Source organism: Ursus arctos, unplaced genomic scaffold, assembly GCF_023065955.2.
Source record: "Ursus arctos isolate Adak ecotype North America unplaced genomic scaffold, UrsArc2.0 scaffold_26, whole genome shotgun sequence".
In the NCBI taxonomy this organism is placed as follows: Eukaryota; Metazoa; Chordata; class Mammalia; order Carnivora; family Ursidae; genus Ursus; species Ursus arctos.
Window position 1 is genome coordinate 41,778,025 of NW_026622941.1, and position 22,174 is coordinate 41,800,198.

Sequence of the window (22,174 nt, forward strand, 5' to 3'; positions counted from 1 at the left end):
ATCTCAGGGTTGTGGGATCAAACCCTGTGTTCGGCTCAGTGGGGAGTCTGCTTGAGATTCTCTCTCTCCCTCTGCGCCTCACCCCTACTCTCTGCTCACTCCAGGTCTCTCTCCCCCCCACCAAAAAAAAAAAAAGAATAGCAAAGTGAAGCCATAGCTGACATGTCAGAGAGATGCCGAGAATGGGGTTATGACGGGACTCAGAGGGCGGGGCTGGAGCCGCCAGTGGGGGGAGCTCAGTCTTGGGCATCTCACATGTATTGGATGACAGAATGAATCTCTCCAAAGGGAGGTAAGGGGAAACTTGACACGGAAGCTGTTGAGTTTTTCACTGAGAAAAGGGGGTTTATTTGTACCAAGACCCAGAGAAGGACTATGGACCCATGACCTCTCCCCACCTGCCCAGTGATGGACCTGGAGCACCTGATGTCCGTGTGCCTCCATGTTGGAAATGTGTCTGTCGGCAGCCTGCTCTTGTCCTTCCTTCCAGAACTGTCCGGAGCAGGGCCTCCCATTGCAGGACACAGGACTTTTGTTCCACCTGCAGTTTTCTCTCCCACTGCAGCCCCGCCCCCCCCCGCAGCCCCGCCCCCCCGCCCCCTCCGCAGCCCCGCCCCCCAGTCGTGGGAATGCTCGTCCCTTCACGGCAGGGAGTGACCTCCTTCAGGAATTCCAGAGAGAAAGTCGGACTAAGATTTTCTTCACCTGAGTGTCTCCGAGCCCTGTGACCCTCCCCCTGTATCTGTGGCGGGGGCTGAAGGGAGAAGAGATTTTATGGTATAAACATAGAGTGCTGTCAAGGACACGCAGAGGCTGGAACCCTCGTACACTGCCGGAGGGAGTCTAGCATGGTGCGGCCACTTTGGAGAGCCGTTTGGTGGTGCATCAAAGTTACCATGTGGGCCGGCAGTTCCCCTCCTGGGCATTAGACCCTAGAGAAGTGAAGACGTGGCCGTGTAAAAAAGAGTGCGTGAATGTTCAGAGAGGCGCTATTGCCAATAGCCAGAGCGTAGGCGCACGAACGCCGGTCGGTGAGGAAGGTAAGCAGACTGCGGTACAGCCACGCACTGGAGTCTTACTCATCCGCCGAGAGAGAGGCCGCGCTGCTGCGGGTGCAGCGCGCACGAACTCGGAAAACCGCGCGCAGGGAGAGAAGGCAGTCACCGGGGACCGCATAGCGCTGGTTCCTTCGTACGAAATGTCCAGAATGGGCAAATCGGAAGACGGAAAGGAGCATAGTGGTTGCCTGGGACTCGTGGGAGGCAGGGAGGCCACAGGGTGGCAGCTAGAAGGTGGGGGGCTTCTTTCTGGGTTGGATGAAGAGGTTTCCAAACCTGATCGTGTGACGGACGCACACCTCCTGACCACGCTGAAAGCTTTCGCGCTGTACACTTGAAACGCTGAATCAGAGGGTATATGGATTGTATCTCAGTAAAAGTTTTTTTAAGAAGCCACGTGCAGCAGGGGCTGGGGACAGAGGGACAGGAAGGCGAGCCGAGGCCCGCCGCAGGGGGAGGAGCTGCCGAGGGGTGGCGACCTTCCCGGTTGCCTGCCTCCCTGCGGGCACGTTCGGCAGCCGCTGCTTCTCTTTCAGGCCTTCGAGGACATCTACATCGAGCAGAGAAAGACCATCCGCACCATCCTGGAGTACGCGGACAAGGTCTTCACCTACATCTTCATCCTGGAGATGCTGCTCAAGTGGACGGCGTACGGCTTCGTCAAGTTCTTCACCAACGCCTGGTGCTGGCTGGACTTCCTCATCGTGGCTGTACGTGTCCCGCTTTCTACTTCCCACCCCTCGCAGTAGCAAAGCAAAAGCAGCATGTCCCTTCCTCTAATGGCCAGAGTCGCCTGGGGGGCCAGGATGTCGGACAAGATGTAGGTGTAGTTTTGGGTAGAGCTCCCGTCGGAGCGCTCCGATCTTAACTTTGGGAGAGAGAGCTCTGAGGTCCCTCCATTTGCTCTAGGGATTCACCAGGCAGCTCTGTGCTCTGGTGGTTTGGCCTAGAAGAGTCAGAGATTAGGAATGGGAAGTGGAATTGTTGGTGCCAACCCCCCTTGTTATGAGGCTGGGAACAAGAAGGTTCTTGCCCCACACCAGCAGGGTGTCCTCTTTCTGGTGCCAGGAGAGGGGTGAGGTGGGTGCTGCTGGGGTACAGGTGTGGGGGGCGGATCTTGGTAGGCTCTCTCCGCTGACTGTTCCTGTGGACACTTCCAGCAACTCAAGGCTTCATACCAGACTCCTCTGAACAAGTCGGTCTACCCAGAAGAGGTGGTGTTCACACCGAAATAACCCCCCCCCCATTGCCATTTCCACAATGGTGGTCAAACTTAAGAGAATCCTTTTTTCCTCCAGGTTCCAAGACCATCTCCAGGGCTTGGTGGCCTCTGACCATCTGCAAGGCCTGAAGGCTTTACCTCCTGTGTTATTTTTCAGGGTGGCAGCTGGATCATCTCTGTTTCTCACCCCACCAGCCCCTGTTCCTTGTTGGCTTTTCTAACTGCGATGAATGCTGCTTGTTCTGTGTAATTGCTAAAGCTCTTTTCTTCTAGCCAAATCAGCATTGGGAGAAAGGGTGAATGGGAATTTCAGGACCAGGGCCTACGGAGAATTCACGTCCTGCTGAGCGCTCCTGCTCAGCTATTTCCTGAGCGAATGGACTGTTCGGAGGCTGGGTGGGTACCTGTAGAACATAGGTTTCCTCAGCTGTGTAGTAACCTACCTAGAGAGGGCCTCTGGAAGCCTCTGTCAGATGACAGGAGCCCAGCACTCCGCACCAGCGATCCCTGCTCTGTCAATGCATTCCCGTTCTACACAGCGTCTGCGACTTCCAGCGTCCGTGGTTAATGACTCCTTCTGGGAGCTGTCACTCTGCTCCTATTTGCATTCCTTTTTCAGAAATCGGGCCTTTAGGAGGATGCCCAGATGAGGTGAGGAAGTCACCCTCTGCCCTTAAAGTGGAGCCAACAGGTACTGCCCCAGAGGGCGCCAACAGGAGCGCTGAAACCACTCCCTTCAGCAGCCGCCGCGCTCCCTGCTGACGGCAGGGCTCTGCTCCCACAGGCGGAAAGCTTGAGCTCGAAGAATTAAGGAATGGGCTTGGGGTCTGGCCCAGAGAACTAGAGGGACACTGGGCCAGACCTCTTCCTACAGAGCAGGACACCTGGTACCCACATAAGCTGAGAAAAGCATTGACCGTCCTGCATATCACCGTTTATTTAGCACACATTTTTATCACTTTTTATACTGGCTGGCAGAGAAATAGAAAGTATGAGACAGACATGTAGCCAGCAGTAATCCAGAAATTCCCCAGCTTGAGGGAGTTGCTGGATTCTTACATTGCCTCGAGCCCTGACAGCAGTTCCTAAGAACACCACTGTACCAGTCACTAGTCAACAAACAGAAATCAAATACCAGTCTCGGTGCAGAGCTGTCCCAGAAGCTGTAGGGGGTCACCAGGGGCGGGCAGGCATGGCCCCAGCTCCTCAGGCGCTCACACCAGCTTGCAGGACCACTCGGGCCTGATGCCAGCCTTGCAGTAATCCAGCATTCTGGGAACAGGGCTCTCCCGGGACCCTTCCATCTACCGACTTCTCTTGCACACTGCAGTGCCTTGAGTATCAGATATCTGTTGAGCGCCCACAAACAGGCCAAGCCTCCTGTCAGGAGTTGTGGGGGATACAGAGAGCAGAAGACATGGACAGTTCCCTCTAAGGGCCTGGAAAGATGAGACATGCATACAAATAATCACAGAATAAAGCAGCGTGCGCTGAGTGGGAGCAGCCCCAGTCCGTACTGGGGCTGCACTGTTTGCCACTCCTGAGTTGGGAGTGGAGAAGAAGGCTCAGCTGACACCTGCCCAGCCGGAGCCATCAGGGTTGTTGCTGTCTAGTGCCTCTGGCATCGTCGAATAGCCAGCATGTGTAAATTTCAGGTACTTTAGCACCGTCTCTGAGAGACTCCCTTCTTCCTGTCTCATCCCCCAGTGACTATGTGTCCAAATCTGTTATTTATCACCATGTTTGTTTCCCTAATGGATTCTCATTCCTCCGTGTTGCCCCTTAAAGCTGCTAAGAGGACTTTTTACAATCACGTGGATGATCCGGACAACTTCCAAGGTGAATTCTCTTTGCTTACAAGCCGCGTAATTCCCAAACAGAGACAGTGTTTCATTTTGCTCAGGTCCTTGGCTGCACTGGAGATCTTGTCCTGTAGAAGAATTTTGTCCTCTGTCCCCCAGGGAAATTTATCCCATCATAACCGGAGGTCAGCCAGCATACCGGTTCCAGGGACGGGAACTTTCAGAGACCACACATCCTGAATTCAGACTATTATAAACATTCTCCGTCTGAAAATGTTCACATCATTTGGGAAAAAGTCACCCAGTGTCTCCCTTTTTTTCCATTCCTGCAGCCATTGATACCCTGAATTTTTACTTCCCCTCAACTCCTTTCTTTTTTCCAGGTTTGATTCTTTCCTTAAAGTATACTTGCAGCGGTGGCCTGGTTACCTCCAGTGAAAGTTTAACATGGGGACTCAGAGGATTATGAGAGCGCCCTCAGCTGCTAAGCAGTAGCCCCCCTAGGACCCTTGCCGACCCTGGCTTGGGAGACCTTGGCTAGATTGATCAGCTGGGCAGCACGTTATCTTGGCACCAGTTAGAGCCAACCTCGGGATCGGCAACTGTACCTCCGTCCTTCTTCCCGCCTCAGGCCTCTTTGTTATCAGATTAACCCCCCCTCCCGAAGAGCTGGGGTCTCCCTGCTTTGTGTGGGGCCCGTCGTGCGTGGGGCCCGTCGCCCCTCAAAGCTTAGTGTTTTGTAGTCTTTAGCTGGCATAGGATGAGGCTGAGGGTATTTTGAACTCAGGCGCTTGGGCAGGATGGGGTGGCTCACCTTCAGATGTACCTGTGGAGGCCTCACTAAGACTCTGGCAACTGTAGTTTATTTGGGGGTAAGAGGTGGCTGTACTTGGCAGTAAGCAAAACACACCTCCGTGTAGATTCTTACTGATGGTGACGAATGGAGGAAAAGTGATTGGGTGGTGCCACTGTGTGTCAGAAACCTTTTGAGACCCTTGTTTTAGACAAAAATTGAACTCTGAAGCATGTACCCTTCAATAATAGGGCAGGCTTTAATTCCAGATTTGCTTTGAATACTGCCTAGGACTCCAGGGAAGATACCTGCACTGAGGGATTATGAGTCCATGCACGGATAAAGGTTCACGCCCCTTTTAAAAATTGAAATCCTGGAGCCTGCTCATGGCTTTCCCTCACTAGGTCACGGACATTCTATGTCCACTCCTGTCAGTCCCGCTGCTTCATTATAAAAAGAAAAGAAATTCTTTTTAAAAAGGTTTTATACAGCTTAGAGATACAGAATCAAAGAAGGGAAGCCCTCAGCTAGAGCTAACAAGCAACAAATGAAACTGAGCTGTAGGTCGTTTCCTTTTCTCTCCTCTAAATTTGCCTCGAAATATCAGTTTAGGCCAAGCAGATCTGTAACCATCACTTTCCAGGAGAGGGAACTTAATGATTGATGGGAACATCTTAACCTGTCCCAGAATTTGTGGTGCAGGGAGACTGCTCCAAGAAACCCGGAGCCCAGACATGTCAGGATTTGATCCGCTAACGGTAGTTTCCTTTGGTGGGAACTCTAGGCAGGCCTGTCAGGTCAGGCCCAGGCAGCCCTCGGTGTAGTTGGCCTCCAGTGTTACGGGACCACATGGTAACTGCTCGGAGAGCGCTGGTAGAACAAGGTGAGTTTGGCTCCGGAAGAGCAGGAAGGCATTTGACCACCACGACTCCAGGCCTGGAGACCTGCACGTTCTCCCCAGCAGGGCAATACAGTCAACTCCAGATTGTTCAGATACCGATAATCCTCTCGTGGGTTCTTTTACCTGCCGGTTGGGGAGGTGACCTGTCTGTGGAAGAAGGAGCTCTGGCCTGGAAATCAGGAGGGTGGGTCTCTATTTCTGGCTCCCCAACTGCCGGTGTGACACTGGGCAGATCCTTGTGTAAGGGTCTCAATGTGCCCATCAGGGAATAAAATTATTCTAAGAATCCTTCCAGCTGTTTTTCTAACCACGAGAGTAGAGGACGGTCCTGGAAAGGACAGACCTGAGGCCATTTAGTTTTGAGCCGTTCTGGAGAGAAAGAATGGGCATTATAAGAAGTATGGGTTCAGTGTTCAGACCCACCCGAGTTCTCACGAAGGAGTCACAGTTATAATTCAAAGACAGAAGGATTATTCGAGTTGAAGGGAGAGACGAAAGAACTGCTTAGGGGTGCTCTTGTGGAGCCAAAACTCTGTCTAGAAATTGCTTCCTTGGGTTCTGGCCTTCTCGGGAACGGCAAAGCCAGCTGTGGCGCTTACTGGGTACGTTTCCTTTGTCGATGTGGTAACCCATCACATTCTCCAGCAAATGGTTTCTTGTCAACCAGGAGCAAGAGAGCTTGTCCTTGTTGGAAATCCGTGGTGGACGAGCTGAGGAGGGGCGGCTGGTGTGGAGTGTGTGTATTTATCTGTATTCTTTTCCATAGGTACCATTAGATTTGTCTGGCTTAATTTAATGGCAACTTCTGGGAGCTGCAGAGGCTGTAAAGGGCGAGGGTAAGGTTTTTGTCATCTGTTCAGGCTCCTCTCCTTCCACTGGAACGTCCTCATTCCCCCTCTCCCTTCAGCCTCCTCCCTTTGCCAACCTGTATGTCTGTTCTGCCTCCTCCTCCCGATTTTCTCCTCCCCCTGTGTTTTTTCTTCTGCCTCTCAACCTCCTTTCCTTTCAGGTCGTTTGAGTCCAGCTTGAAGTAGGCAGCTGGTGTTACCCACTCTCCCCCTGGGGGGCCCAATCTGTGTAATCAGTGCTAGGGGCTTCATTCTAACACTCTGGAACCTCTTTTCTTGTTTTTCTTCGTTTTGTTTTGTTTCCTTTTTTGTTTTTGTTTTTCTCTTCTGTTTCCGTGTAGGTCTCTTTAGTCAGCCTTATAGCTAATGCCCTGGGCTACTCGGAACTAGGTGCCATAAAGTCCCTTAGGACCCTAAGAGCTTTGAGACCCTTAAGAGCCTTATCACGATTTGAAGGGATGAGGGTAAGATACTAAGAGCAGCTGATCCTTCTGCATGCCGATGGAAACTGTTTACGCATGCTAGAACCGATCACACGGTGGGAAGATCATTCAGACACGATCTGTGATGCAGCTGCTGATTTGATCCTCCACTCTCTGCCCCCGCACCTGCCCCGTGCGAGGGGGTCGCATCAAGCTGCCTCATCACATTAATATGGGCCCCACCCCAACAGCGTGCCATCGCAGAACATGTTGACGCTGGCTATTCTCATTTGGCCTGGCTTACCTGTAGCACTCGGGGCGGCTTTCTGGGCTGTTGATTTAATAGGGAGAATCACCAGGTGCAAAGAAGGGGAATTGTAACCCACAGACCCACTGAAAAGCAGCAGCCGCAGGCAGGGCAAGTACGGGCATCAGCCAGGTGGGGACTGTGGCCTGGCCGTCCCTGAGAACGCAGCTGAGAAGGGGCTGGAAGCCATGATGGCAGGCCTGGAATTGGGAATGGAGCCGAATTTGGCGTGGCCCTGGGAAAAGAAATGCTTTTCTTTCTGTTCTGATTCCTCTTATTGCACCTTGTTGTTCTCAGCCCAGTCCCGTAAGGACTGGCAGCCTCTGTCTGATAGCAAAGCTTTCCTCCTCACCACCCTCCCACCCACGCTCTGTGGTCCCCTATCCTGACACCGCCAAATACCAATCAGCTATGATGCCAGATGACTTCTCCGCTAGATCTCCTGAAATTTCTTGACACCTGCTATTCCTGCTTTGGTGATACTCCACCCAAATCCAGAGAGGGCAAGGTGCTGTCACCCTGCCAGCTTAGAAACGAGGCTCCCTCTTTTGGTGCCCTTTTTCTGTCTCTCTTGGTTAAAAAAACAAAAACAAAACAAAACTGCATGTGTGTGCATGTGCGTGTGCACACACAGAGACGTGCTACAAAGTCAATTTCCTAAAACCAAGTGGGCAACTGGCTTCTAGTGCTAATAGTTGTCCTGTGGTAATCAGAGAGGTCTGTTATACTTAAGGAGACCAAGAAAACTCATTTCCGTTCAGATGTTGAATACATGCAGGAGAGCAAACCAGAGGATATGTTTTTGAATGTGCAAACATCAGAATGTAGGAATAAAAGTTAAAGGGTTCCAGTGGTCCCCGGGAAGCCAGACTCACTGGAGCAAGTAGGTACCAGGACAGCACTGCGTCATCCATTCCTCCGCTGTGATCCGTGGCCACTGTTCCACGAAACTCCCCACGGTTGTACAGGAGGGTGAGAACCTCCCTGCGCCTCGGGAATTGTATTTTGTTAGTCCCTTCAGACAAATGCCTTGCGCCACCCATTGTGTCTCTCCCGTAGCACAGTCACGGTTGGGTTTACCGCATCTTTGCTTTCTGCAGCCCGCCCGAAACCGTCTGCAGGAAGGTCAGGGCCGCGGCAACACAGACTTCTTTCAACTTAAAAAACAAAGCAAAACTTGGGAGTCTAAGTCTTTCTCCCAGAGAGCAGAGAGATTTCAGAGCATGTGCGGGGAGGTCACTGTCAGGCGCAGGCTAGATGCAGGGGGAGAGCGTTTGCTGCAGAGGACGCCGGCTTGCGGTCCTGAGACGTGCTCTCCCCTCCCCCACCTTCCCACTTTTTTCAGAAAGGGCTAGTGAATTTGTTTCCTAAGTCCTATCAGTTCTGTGTAGAGCGTTGACAATCTGTGTTAGTGACTGAAACACTGAGGAGTCAGAGAAGGCCGTGGAAGATAGTACTGGGCCCACTGTAGCCGCCTCCGTAGCCTGTGCTCCTCCCCAGCTGGCGGCAGTGATCTGGGACCTCCTAAAGCCAGACTGGGAATACCTGAAGAAAGCCCAAGAAAAAATGCCCAACTGACACTTGCTACTAACCTTCTCCACCCAGATGCTCATTTCTGCCAGCCCTTGGCAGAAGTCGCCCCTGGTGACCAGCTGGGGCCAGTTTGCTCCTGAGGAAGTGATTTGAGTCATCTGGACTCACACACCTCTTCCCTTCAGCCCCTCCCCCTTTCCTCACCTTTCCTTGGACTCCCAGTTTCCATTCCCCAAAAACTTTTAGTTGCCAACCTTCAAGTAGGTTAGGGACCCAGAGGTCCAGAAGTGGTGATCAGAAAGTTTTCTTTGAAAAAGCATTAGAAAATGAAACCTCTACATCGAGGTTTTTTCAAATAAGATAATATGAGCGAAAACCAGTTCGACCCCAAAGCCAGGATTTCAAACAATGAGTGTTCAGTAAGGGAAGCTCTGGTAGAGGAGTGTTCCTTGGTTTGGTTGGCTCCGGTCAGCTAACAGCATTGACCACTTCCGGTTAGGCAGGGGAGAGGGCTCAGGACCCATTCCTGCCCTGTTTCCCAGCCCCCCTGTGGAAGAGTACCTAGCTGCAGGAAGCAAGATCGAATCTGCCTGAGCTAACAGTCAGCTTCCCAGCGATCAACAGGATTAACTATACACATTTTATTTGACTTTTATTTAACTATACACCTTTCCACGGGGCCATATGTGTTCAATTTTTTGGTTTGGATTCTTCTGTATGCCAACACTGAGCGATTACCCTTAGAAAATGTTCAATACGAGCTCTCCACAAACTGACCACCATCCATGCAGGCGGGCTCAACTGTCACTGTGCTGCTCCAGTGGTAGGCTTGGACCTCCGTTTGGGAGGGGACACATGGCCCTAGCCTGTCCTGGGACACTGACCTCAGATCGTCCTCTCTCCTTCCTCAAACCAAACACCAGAAAATTGAAACACTCATGCTATTGGCAAAGGAACGCCTAATGTAGTTCTTTGCTTTCCTCTCCTCCATAGTAGTCTTCATTTAAAGATTGTGCTGTGCTGTTACATTTTTGAGGGTTTATAATGCTATGAAGCATGCATGCCTTTTTGTTGATTGTCAGTACATGGTTGTCCATTAAAGCCATGTTCCCTCTGCCAGATATTAAAAGCCATTTGACAGATTTTATAGCATTTAATGAACAGTAATGTTCTAGGTATTATGAGAAGACAACAACGCTCTAAGAACTAGTATCCATTGGAATTTTTTCATCAGTTAAGTGAGGTTTGAAGCAATCATTAAGTATAAATGTCCATTGAAAAAAGCAACTTTCTAGATTGCTAGACCCAATCTTGGAGTAATATTTCTATACCTAGTTTTGAACAATGAATTTTATCATAACTAAAAGCAATGTAGAATAACTTGAGATTTATTAGGGACCAATTCACAAAGTGACTGCCTATGGAAACTCGAATTGCCATTTACACTCACCTATGTATAGTATGGGAGTTCAGGAAAGCATGGTTTCTTGCCCTTTGGTCGCTGAGCATATCAGCACGATGACTGTTATATATGGAGCACAGTTAAACAATTTTCATTATTCGCTAATGTCTACAGCCAGGAAGAATTATTAGTATATTTCATCACCTGTTTACTGTTTTATTCATAAAGCTAAGCTAAGAAGTTTTTCTTTGGTTATAATTAATCAAAAGTACATTTACATCGTATAAGTACATTGGATTTTATAGGATTTTTGTGTCCTACAGATCAGAGAACAAGGTTTGGTAAATACTTCTGCGTACTGATTCTTTTGATCAGATCTACGACTATAAAAGTGGGAAGAGGTCACTCAGTTAATTAGCCAATTATTCTTCCCTGCTATAAATATTACCCCATATTTAGCTGTCACATGTAACACTATGCAGGACAGGTCAGACTGGGTTAAGATAGAAGAGTTCCTAGAGGAGGAACTGAATTGACATAAACAGAAGCATTTCTAGGTTTCAAATCTTTTGGGGCCACTTGTGATGGTCTAATGGAAGGTCGTGACCTCTTACCTAAGCTCTGCTGCAAAACGCTGTCACATAGACTTGAGATTTTGAATCTTGATAATCTATTCTCTCATCGCCTGAGAAATGATTATTCCATTTGTGGTTCATCCTCCTTTTGCCTGTTCTCTTGCACATTTCGTTGCTTTCCGGTGCTCTGCCAAAGGGTGAGCAACTGTAGAATGAGGAGGCAAAATTCTAATCTGATCACCTGACAGACTTGGTAACATCAGTCAATCAATCAATCAATCATTCTCCAAAATAACATGGAGGATTTTCCAAATTTCAGATATTCTGGCTTTCCTCCCTCAAAGTAATGAACAGTTAAAGGATAATCATTTTACACTAATGACAGCACTATTAAATCTAGAAGAGATTTCTTGGTCTAAGAATTAAGAAATAACTACCTCTCAGTCTAAAGGCCTTCATATATGAATTGGGGAAACACAAAACTAGTATTTTAATCTAAAGAAGAGTGACTCCTTAGCAGAATATCATTGCCTTTTTTATATAGGACTGAACAGTTCTTCTCGGCCCTGTGTTCCGACCAGTGACATTGCAATCTAAGGCAAGAACAGAAGATAAGGAAAACCCGACCCCAAGTGGGGCTCAAACAGAGCCCAGAGCTGCCCCCTGGCGTTCCTTCCACAGCACAGCCCTGTGGGCCCTTCTGATGCTGTGCGTATTGGCAATGTGTCCTGCCTCTTGCCGGCACTGATGCCGGAACACGGTGATACTTCTCACCTCCTTCTAACAAAACATTAGAAAGCTGCGTTTACATCATTGTTTTTATTTTAACTCCATTTTAATTTTCCTAGGATATTAGAAAAAGGAAGACACATTCTTCCCATTTTAGGGTCACCTTTCTGGGCCTTAGCAGTCCCACTTAAGACAACAGCAAGTGAGAATCAGGGCAGAATGAACACCAGTCTTATTTTCTGTGCCCCTCCCCCGCCCCAAAAAACTATTTTTGTAAGCCCTTTGAACTCCTCTAGTGAAAATTCCCACCACAGTGGAAGTGTTGTCTAGCTACTCTCACCTGTAGTGTGAATCAAAACCAAAGTTAAAAACAACCCAACGACTTTGATTCCTGAAGGTTTTTTTTTTCCCTTTGCCTTTTTTTCATTCCTGAGTTTACCGCAGTCAGTGATTTTTAACATTATGCCGGTTTTGGGGTTTCAAGAGCAACGATCTAACCCAGAACTCTCCAGAAAACATAAGTCATTCCTATTTCTAATACATTGTGAAGAGTCGAGGCCAGCCCTGGATTGAGCAGAGAGACATCAATCAGCATTAGCCAAACAGGGGCAACTCTTAGATTTAGAAGCCTACAAAGTCAGAAAGGAAAAAAAACGAAAGGCTGAAGAAGAATAATGAACCTTGAGTGAAAAATACATCTGTTCGGATTTTATTTTATTCTGTTTGGTAGAGGGAATATAGCTTTTTTTTTTTTTCCTATTGAGCCTGCAAAATCTGCATGCTCAGCTATTGCCTGAAACAAGAAAACTGGCCTTGCATAAACGAGACTTTGTGTACCATTGACTGATTCCCTGCTAACCCCGAAGGGTAGTTCTCTGTGATTTTGAACAATCCTACCTTGTTTTGCAGAGGGGGAATGTCTGTTGAAAGGCGACTGGTGAGCTTGAAATCAGATTTCCCCCATGGGGGCGTATTTTATGAGTTGGCAAGGAGGGAGACTAAGAAATAATTTTTTCAGTCCCAGGTTGGAGCCTGGAAGAGAAGACCTAGGTCAACTGGGGCAGGGAAATTCGTGTTAGATGGAATAAATATTATGGAATTTACTAGTATTTCTCAAAATGTATTTTAGAGATTTAGAAAATGTTGGTCCTCCTTGTGGATCTGTCCAGCTACCCTCATTCCAAAAGGGACATAACGTTTTTGTAGTCCGAACAAGCCACACAGTGTCATTCCCCTCCTGGAAATCAAAAGAGTATGCTTGCCCGTACTTCCTGCCAACACTCAGCGACCTCCCCCTTCCAATGCAGGTGGTGGTGAATGCCTTGGTGGGCGCCATCCCCTCCATCATGAATGTGCTGCTGGTGTGTCTCATCTTCTGGCTGATTTTCAGCATCATGGGAGTTAACCTGTTTGCGGGAAAGTATCACTACTGCTTTAATGAGACTTCTGAAATCCGATTTGATATTGAAGATGTCAACAATAAAACTGAGTGTGAAAAGCTCATGGAGGGGAACAACACAGAGATCAGGTGGAAGAACGTGAAGATCAACTTTGACAACGTGGGGGCAGGTTACCTGGCGCTCCTGCAAGTGGTAAGCATCGCTGCTTCTGTCAGTCCTGCGAAGCTCAGCTGGCAGAGGTCGCATGCGGTTCCTTCTCATTCCTACATCCAGAATCAGGACGACGCCTGCTAGGTCGCAGAGAACAATGTCCTTTCCCAAACCAGTTCCAGGGAGACAGCTTTCCTGAGAATTTCTGAATTCTCCAAGACCTCCCTCAAAGGGGATCTCTCACTATGCTCAGGAGCAGAGTTCTGCTCAGCAGCCGATAGATTCCCGCAGCGTAAGAAAGTTGCAGAGAGATCACCTTCTCTCTCCAGGACAAAGCATGTATTTGAGGAGAAGGGGGGAGAAAAAGAAGAAGGAGGTAAGTGCATAGATACCACCCCCACCAAAAAAATGGGAATTTTGATTTAGCAGAATAATCCCCTCTAACAGCTACACTAAGTTAACAAAAGAGAAGAATATGGCCGTGCTAGGATGCCGCCACTCACGTCCGCCCGCCCCCAGAGAAAGGTCTCAGATTAACGTAGCGCAGTAAGAAGGGGTTTAGTTACGTCGCATACCGTCGCGTCTAGTTTTCTCTTCCACTCTCACCAATTTTTTGGACCATTTGACGAGACAGGATGATGCACTGGAAGCTCCTAGGCTTTGGAGTCAGACAGTTGTAGGTTTGAGCCGCACTCTGATGTTTATTGCATCTGTAACCCTGGACAAAGTACTCTACTTCCCGAAGTCTGTTTCTTCGTCTGTTAAATGTCGGGAATAATACCTTGCACTGTTGTTAAGAAGATTCACGGTAATTTATTAAAATGTCTTAGAACAATGCCTGGCACATAGCAGTGCTTAACTAATGGTATTTTGCTATTAGGTATTTTTGTTCCTATTACAACTGTGCCTGCGTCCTATAGTCGTTGGGAGGATTGAATGCCGTAACGCAGGGGAAGCTCGCAACTTGACCTTACAGATAGTAAGCACTTACCGTTAGCTAGTATTAGGAGGCAAAGTGAATAGAATGAACTGTATCCTACTTCAGAGCCTTTTGTTGTTTTATCCCAGTTGGAGAAATTGGACCCGCAAATTAAATCTGAGTTGGAGCAGCTCCAGGAGACCAGTGCACATCAATCAGCCAGTTAGATGTTGAATTCAGAGGCCCCGCCTTGCACGGGGTGCTGTGCTTGGCGCTACGAGGCCATCTGATGAATAAAGAGCCACCCGTGCCCTGAAAAAAAAACTTTGGATCTGGTTGAATAAAGAAAACAAATGGGACAAAAAGAAAACAGAGGACACTGAATTGCTAACCTCCTTTGTTTCCAAAGTCAGGCGAGTATAGGAGATGGAAGAAGAGCGCAGTTAGGAAGGGCTGCCTGGGATGGAGTCAGGCTTGCCGTTGCCATAGGCTGAATGCGGGTGGTAGGGGGAGGAAAGTTCTGGCCTTGTTTTGTTTTGTTTTTTAACTGCAACTTAGAAATTTTCAGACGCCCGTTGCTTATCTAACACCATTGTAAAAAATGACTCGTCAGTGGTAGGCTAAGTTCTCAGTACCCTCAGTAGATTCCTGCCACTCGTTCATAAATACGAGTTTGCCCCGGCTTCGGGCAACCTTCTCAGGCCCATTTGAAGATCTCTTGTGAGAGTATAGATCCAGTTACCATTGTCAACATGTTTCTCTGCCAAACTTTGATGTTATTTTTAGGGACTTAGACAAAGCTCCCTCGGGACCCGTGCTAACTAACAGAAAATTCTATGTCCATATGAGGCCGTGCCCCAACTGTCTCGTGTTCGCGCTGAGCCTGAGCCTGGCGCCTGAGCCCCCTGCCCAGACTCGCACCCAACCCCCTCACGGGCACAGGCTAATGACGGACTCTGTTTGCCAGGCAACCTTCAAAGGCTGGATGGACATCATGTATGCAGCTGTGGACTCCCGCAAGGTAAGGACAAGCCTGGCGAAACCGCAACCTTCCTAACATTCTTAGATGGCTAGAAGCAAGCAGCATGGCGGCACTGATCAGGAAAGGGGGTTAGGACGCGTATTGCCTGTTCGATCGATTATGGCTCCCGTTCCTCCTCTCAGTGAGTCCTCCCTCTCTTACCTGGGCTCCGGGTCATCGGGCCGTTGGTTTTCACCTGGGCCCAGCGGAGCGTCTCCTCCTCGGCGCAGGGGCAGACGTGTGGCTCTGAGCTGACAGCCCTCCCCTCCCCCTGCCCCGCCATTCGCATTCTCCGCCCGAGTGGAGGCGGCCAGGGCCTGCCAGGGTGGAGGAGGAGCCGGGCCCGGAGAACTAGGGCTGCCGTTCCGGTGGGCAGTCACGGCTGGTGGCGACGGCGCGTCAGAATGGCCCGCGAATCCACGCGAGGAGCTGATTGTCCTTGTCTCTCCTGCCCTCCGACAGCCTGACGAGCAGCCTAAGTACGAGGACAACATCTACATGTACATCTACTTCGTCATCTTCATCATCTTCGGCTCCTTCTTCACCCTGAACCTGTTCATTGGTGTCATCATCGATAACTTCAATCAACAAAAGAAAAAGATAGGTCTCCTCCCCTCAGCGCCAGCGGCCAGAGCGCAGCTCAGATGGGAGGCCCTGCTGTCCCTGTCTCTAGAAAGAAAATGCCTCTCTCTCTAAAATCCACAGTATCCCCTCACTGCGGCCCTGGCCCCACTCTACATTAGCGCCCCCCAACTCCTTCTGTGCGGGGCTGGCTTGCACAGTATGTGGTTTACCACATTTCCTAGGCCACACTAACAATTTCCTAGTACCAACCGTACTAGCAATTCTTGAGGCCTTTGCTGGGTTTGGCATCCCGCCAGGGGGAGGCAGGGTCAGAGAGGGTCTAGCGACGGGTGAAAAGGAAAGCAGCAGTTGAATAACTGTAGCAAGAGGTAGAAAGTGTCTAGACTTGTCATTACCGCTGGGAATCCCGGGGCGCCACTAGCAAACTGGGACTTGAGAGACATCCTTGGAAAGTTCACTTCCTCACTCCTTCCAGATGGTTAAGAATTTTTCCCAAACAAACTGAAGCACTCACTTGTCATCCATTTTAGAAGTCAAGTCTGTGTCAAGGAGCTCCCCGTGTTGTTTTCTTGCGCCAGGATTCTGAATTTTTAATACTGTTGGAAATAAATGGGCCAATAACCAGGACTTGAAAATCCTTTTGTTTAAAAAATGTTTTTCTTTAGAATTTTGTCAGGAAAGCAGGTCCAAAAAAATGTGTGAACCAGTGAGCTGCAACTGTCCTCAGCATCTCTGCTCTCCAGTGTTCCCTTCCCTGAGGGCCCACAGTGGGGTAGTCCCTTTCCTTTGTGCCTAGCCCCTGGCAGACCTCAGGAATGCCAAGCTGAAGACAAAGGCTGGTGTTTCTTTGAATTAGAATAGTTGTCCCAGGTCTACCTCATTATGGGGCAACTATTAGCTAAACTGACCTCTGGAAAGGTAAGGGGGTCAGTCCCCCCTCAGTTCCTTGGGTTGAACCTTAGGTCCAAACCATAGGATGTGAGAGCCTATTGTAATTGCTCGTTCTCTTTCTTCCTTTACTTTGGAGGTCAGGACATCTTCATGACCGAAGAGCAGAAGAAGTACTACAATGCCATGAAAAAGCTGGGCTCAAAGAAACCACAGAAACCCATTCCCCGCCCCCTGGTGAGTGCAGGCTGAGGGCAGAGTGAGACCCCCTGTGGTGAAGACACTGGTAAGGTTATTGCTAAGGAAAGAAAGGGACAAGTGACGGGCTGCCTGTGCCCTCTGGTCCTCTCCTAGCCACCCCGTTCAGAGGATCTGGGGAGACAGCAGAACAGGGACTAAGGTAGGGGATGGCTTTTATATTTGTGCTTGACCTTTCCTCTGAGACTTCCTTGGGCAGCAGTGGGGAATCAGCCTGTTATAACCACATTGGCTCTGGCACTGGTGGAAAGGTGTTTTAAGAGACCACTAAAAATGAACAGAGGAAAGTGAAAATGAAAGCTGGTCCCTTTCCTACCAGTGCAAGATAGGATGTGGCCACTGTCTTCTCAGCTCTCTACCCAGCAAGTAAGTCTTTGCAAGATAAGACAGTACCCTGGCTGTTTGTGGGAGTAGAAGAGAGTGAAAGTAGGAGTCTGATGTCCTGATTTTCTCTCTCGAACTGGGCCTTTTGTAACACAGATTTGGGCCCTGGGCTTTTGCTTTGCCCTTCTGTTGGTGCTTGCCCTCTCACTTCCGAGGAGGTGCTCTGCTCCTGAAGCCATCCACCCAGCGGAGGGGACGTGACCCCCAGGCTCCAAGTTCCGCTTTCTGTAACTTTCCTTGAAAGTAACTTTTTCTTTAAAAACAGCACAACTCTTAAAATAAAAGCTCACCTGGCAGTCTAATTTGTAAAAATAAAAGTAGAGCTACCTTGACTCAAGAGTAGGAGTCCTCGAGCATTTTCCCTACTTGGTGCCACCCCCTGGGCCTGGCATACCCGCCTCACCAACTTCTGAGGGGAAGGAAGGCCTCAGGCCCCGCAGAACAGTTGGAAAGCCGGCAAGTGAAAGTGGTCCTCAAAGTAAGCACCAGCTTGAGTGCCTAGGTTCTTTCACAATACATAAATAAATAAAAAATCAGAGAGCTCCTAAGAACGAGAATGTTTTGGGTATTTCCTTGATGTTAGTGCTTCCATTTTGTGATGGAAACAAGACTAAAGAGAATGGAGAGGGTTAACATTTCTGAAGTTCTGTTCAGTCCTTTACCCATAGGAACCTGAGTGTATTTTCTTCTATTCTAAATATAAAACCTGAACGTGGCAGGAAACATTAATAAAAAGTGATCAGCACTCATTCAGCAAACAGTTAAAGATCTCCTGCTATGTTCCAGGCGCTAGGCCCAAAGTGATGGACACAATTCAGACACTGTTGTCAAGGTTGCTTAGAACGCAGGGGGTAGAGATAATAAATAAGCAAACCACCGCTATACAATGGGGAGTGTTGTGAGAAAAAACAACTAGAGGGCCTGACAAAAAATATGGAGGCTTGGGGCAGGGAATCTACTTCAATAGAGCAGTCAGAGAAAGCCTCACTTGAGGGTCTACTTGGGTAGACAAGAAGGAGCCAGAATGCTGGGGGAGGAGATCCTAGAAAAGCAAATGAGGTTGTAAAAGCAGAAAGCATCGTGTTGCCAGGTGGTGATGGGCTAGAGGAAGGGGTATGAGATGAGCTGGGTTAGACCATGCGAGGCATCTCTAAGCCAGGCTAGCAATAAGAATTTTGTTGCAAGCCCAATGAGAAACTGTTGAAAGGTTTTAAGTAGAAGCGGGATGTAATCCATTTATGTTTTTAAATAATCACACTCGCTACTGTGTGGAGACTACACTGGATGCAGGCAAGAGAGGAAGCAGGGACAGTAGGTAAGAGACTCTTCCAGAAGTCAGGATAGAAGATGGCGGTGCTTGGGCTAGAGGAGGGCCAACAGAAGCGGGAAGAAGTGGGTGAATTCAGGAGAATCAGTAGGACCTGCAGTGCCTGCGGTGGGCGACAAGGGAGAGGAAAGTGACAAGCGTGACCCTCACGTTTCTGGCTTGGAGACTGGGTGGATGATTGAGACGGGGAGGAGCGGTTTGGGTGAGAGGCAGGGGAAGGACTTGGTAGGTTGAGATGCTTATGAATCAACAAGGAGAGATGTTGAGAAAGCAACACAGGAATTCAGAGGAAAGAACTTGAGAAACTGAAGTACACGGATGCTATGTATGCGGTAGGAATAGATGAGCTCTCCTGGGGACACAGTGTGGAGAGAGGAGACGCGGGCAGGGCAGACATGGCCGGCAAGAGGCCGAACAGGAGCAGTGGGCGAGGCCGGAAGACGTCCAGACGCGTGTGATGGCATAGATGTGAAAGAGAAGAGCGGCCGTGTCAGAAAACTCTTGGGGACGTAGCACTGGTGTCGGGGTCCGCCCGTGCTCCCGACATTCTGCCAGAGCAGCAGCACAGAGCCGGCCAGGGTTACAGAAAAGAAAGGCGATGGCGGGGGCGCCTGGGTGGCTAGGTGGGTTGAGCGTCTGCCTTCAGCTCGGGTCATGATCTCAGGGTCCTGGCATCGAGTCCCACATCGGGCTCCCTGCTCGGTGGGGAGCCTGCTTCTTCCTCCCCTGTTCCCCCTGCTTGTGCTCTCTCTCTGTCAAATAAATACATAAAATCTTTAAAAAAAAAAACAAACAAACAAACAAAGGCGATGGCAACGTCCACGGTCCGCTCAGCCGGGCTCTCACGAACGCTCTTGTGTCTTTCCTCCCCCTCCCGCCCCCAGAACAAGATCCAAGGTATCATCTTTGATTTTGTCACTCAACAAGCCTTCGATATCGTCATCATGATGCTCATCTGCCTTAACATGGTGACGATGATGGTGGAGACAGACACGCAGAGCAAGCAGATGGAGAACATCCTCTACTGGATCAACCTGGTCTTCGTCATCTTCTTCACCTGCGAGTGTGTGCTCAAGATGTTTGCTTTGAGGCACTACTACTTCACCATCGGCTGGAACATCTTTGACTTCGTGGTGGTCATCCTCTCCATTGTGGGTAAGTGGGACGGGCGGGGAGGACGCAGGGCTCCGGACTGGCCCTGAGCGCGGGGCTCCCGGGAGAGCGGCCAGTCCCACGGCTGCGCAGCGCCGGCCCGGGACTCTCGCGGCGGAAGCCCGGGACTCTCGCGGCGGAAGCCCGGGACTCTCGCGGCGGAAGCCCGGGACTCTCGCGGCGGAAGCCCGGGACTCTCGCGGCGGAAGCCCGGGACTCTCGCGGCGGAAGCCCGCGGGCGTCTCTAAGTCGTCTCGTGGGCCTGCCCACTAGGTCACGTGGTCACTGAGTCTCTCCTGAGTGTTCACAGTCGTCGTGGGTTATAAATTCCCTGGTCGAAGTGGGGAAAATGATATAGATTTGACTCTTGCTTTCCAAGAGTTTCAAGTTAACAGGGAAGGTAAAAAGAACTATGGCTGCAGTAACAGTATAATGTGGAAAAAGGAATGGTAAGAGATGGTGAGGTTGGATACTAACGAAAATAGTCTAAGAATATTCCGGTGGGGACCGGCAGGGCTCGTTTTACTGAGGTTTTACTGTGTGCCAGGCATAGTTTGAGAGTTTCTTCACTGGCGTGATCTCATGTGATGGTTGTGACAGCCCAGGAAGCAGGCTACTTCTTAATCTTCTGTGTGTCCGGGGTCACCCAACTAGGAGGTGGCAGAGGCGGAACTCAGATCGGATCTTAACGGCAACGGTGTGACATTTTGCTTCAACCTAACAGCATGGTAGGGGTGATACCCTGGCAGGCAGAGGAAACGCTGGCCAATCGATTGGCCTCCCAAAACATTTCCTTGCCTTCCTGAAGGGTATCTCAAATGGTGAAACACTGGCTTGGTTCCAGGTAGCTTTAACTGACGTAGGCTGGCAGAGGGAGAGTGCCTGAGGCCCAAGGGAAGCAGCCCAAGAGCCGGTGGCCAGGTGGCTGAGCAAGGTGCCAGTGTCTGATTTTCTAGTTCTGTCTGCTGGAGCAGCACATCCAAAAGTGTGTTGCCACGTGGAACACTATCCCCCCCCCAGGAAAAGAACCCCATGATGAGATCCCTCTGGCCAGCACTGTACGTGGAATTTCCCTGCGGAGAGTCACAGAGCACATCAGCCTAGAGAAGGTTCTTGGAGGTCCTACAGTGAAGAACTGTTGACCACACCATCCTACCTTTATTTGGATCACAACACCCTTTTGTTTCAAGTAATAACAATGGTATCTCATGCTTTACTGAAACACACCACGTGCCGGTCACCATTCTAAGTACTTTTTGAGTTCTAATTCCTATAGTCCTCACAATGACCATCTAAGTACCACGAGGAACTGAGGCACAGAGAGGTGACCAAGACATGAGGCTGGTGAGTGAGTGAGTGTGCAGGGCTGTCAACTCAGCCCCTGACCTCAAACCCACACTCCTAAGCTCCCACAAAACACACTTTGGACAGTGTTGCCCTATCCACTGTTCCTGAATGTTTTCTGCCCACCCGTCATTGAGTGGGCCAGAAAACCCACAGACCAAACCATGCCCCCTATTCTCAGATGGTACCCAAAAATAAAGAGGGAGAGTAACTCTACTTTTGGTGATTAGGATTTTTAGTAAATATCATTCATTTGTTCAGAAACAAAAGTATAGAAATTCTTTTTAAATTAAGAGGAGTTAGGGTAACTAGCCCTGGGACCTCCTAGAGGACTCCCTGGAGTGCTGTCTACCCGTCCTTCTCCCCTTTTCTCTGGGGACAAGTACACATTCATCAGACAGAACCTTACTCTGGCACCTTCTCTCTGAAGCCTGACTTGCCCACCAGACATGGAATGCAGTATTCCAGATACTACCTGACTTCTTAAACCATTGGTGGTTATGCCCTAATTGAGATGTAAGAAGAGAGCTGAGAATTCATCTTGGGTCCTGGCTGAGGTAGACGTTTTCTCAAAAGCTCAAATACTCCCTGGAATTCTAGCTCCAGAGGACACCCCCAAGAGGCTGTCCGGCCTGCTCCCTGAACTTACCGCCTCTCGTCCCTTTCTGCAAGTTAACATTTTTGTCCTATGTTGACAAAGAGTCATGCATAATGAGCTTGACTAATCACAAAGATAGCTTTATGAAGGAATGGATGGGGGAGTGTAAGTCCGAAATGGTGGCTGTTACTCTGATACGTCTCCAGTTAGACGCCTGTTTGAGTCTTAGAGAAGGGAAACAAAACAAAAACAAAAACAAAAGATTTTGTCCTAGTTTGAAAAGCTCAGTGAGGCACCTGGGTGGCTCAGTTGGCTAAGCATCTCACTCTTGATGTTGACTCAGGTTGTGATCTCTGGGTCGTGGGATCGAGCCCTGCGTCAAGCCTTGCGTCGGGCTCCATGCTCAGTGGGGAGTATGCTTGAGATTCTCTGTCTCTGAAATAAAGAAATAAATCTTTTTAAGAAAAGAAAAGGGAAACTAAAGCTCTAATAAGGGTTGCATAGCCTTCTGCGGTTCACTGTCCCAGTGTTTGTGAACCTTAGGGTTGAAAGATAT

At 49.4% G+C, this 22,174-nt stretch overlaps 1 protein-coding gene across 2 annotated transcripts in view; it reads left to right on the forward strand.

Annotated features, from left to right (window-relative positions):
• The window catches only part of SCN8A (sodium voltage-gated channel alpha subunit 8), a 111,670-nt gene that overhangs the window by 86,726 nt on the left and 2,770 nt on the right, over positions 1-22,174 (forward strand). For both annotated transcript variants that reach the window (XM_026501841.4, XM_026501840.4), the window contains exons 19-25: positions 1,595-1,768; positions 6,966-7,088; positions 12,900-13,184; positions 15,029-15,082; positions 15,545-15,682; positions 16,688-16,792; positions 19,409-19,679. In XM_026501841.4, coding sequence (XP_026357626.2) covers positions 1,595-1,768; positions 6,966-7,088; positions 12,900-13,184; positions 15,029-15,082; positions 15,545-15,682; positions 16,688-16,792; positions 19,409-19,679 — 1,150 coding nt within the window. The remainder of the gene's footprint in view (positions 1-1,594; positions 1,769-6,965; positions 7,089-12,899; positions 13,185-15,028; positions 15,083-15,544; positions 15,683-16,687; positions 16,793-19,408; positions 19,680-22,174) is intronic.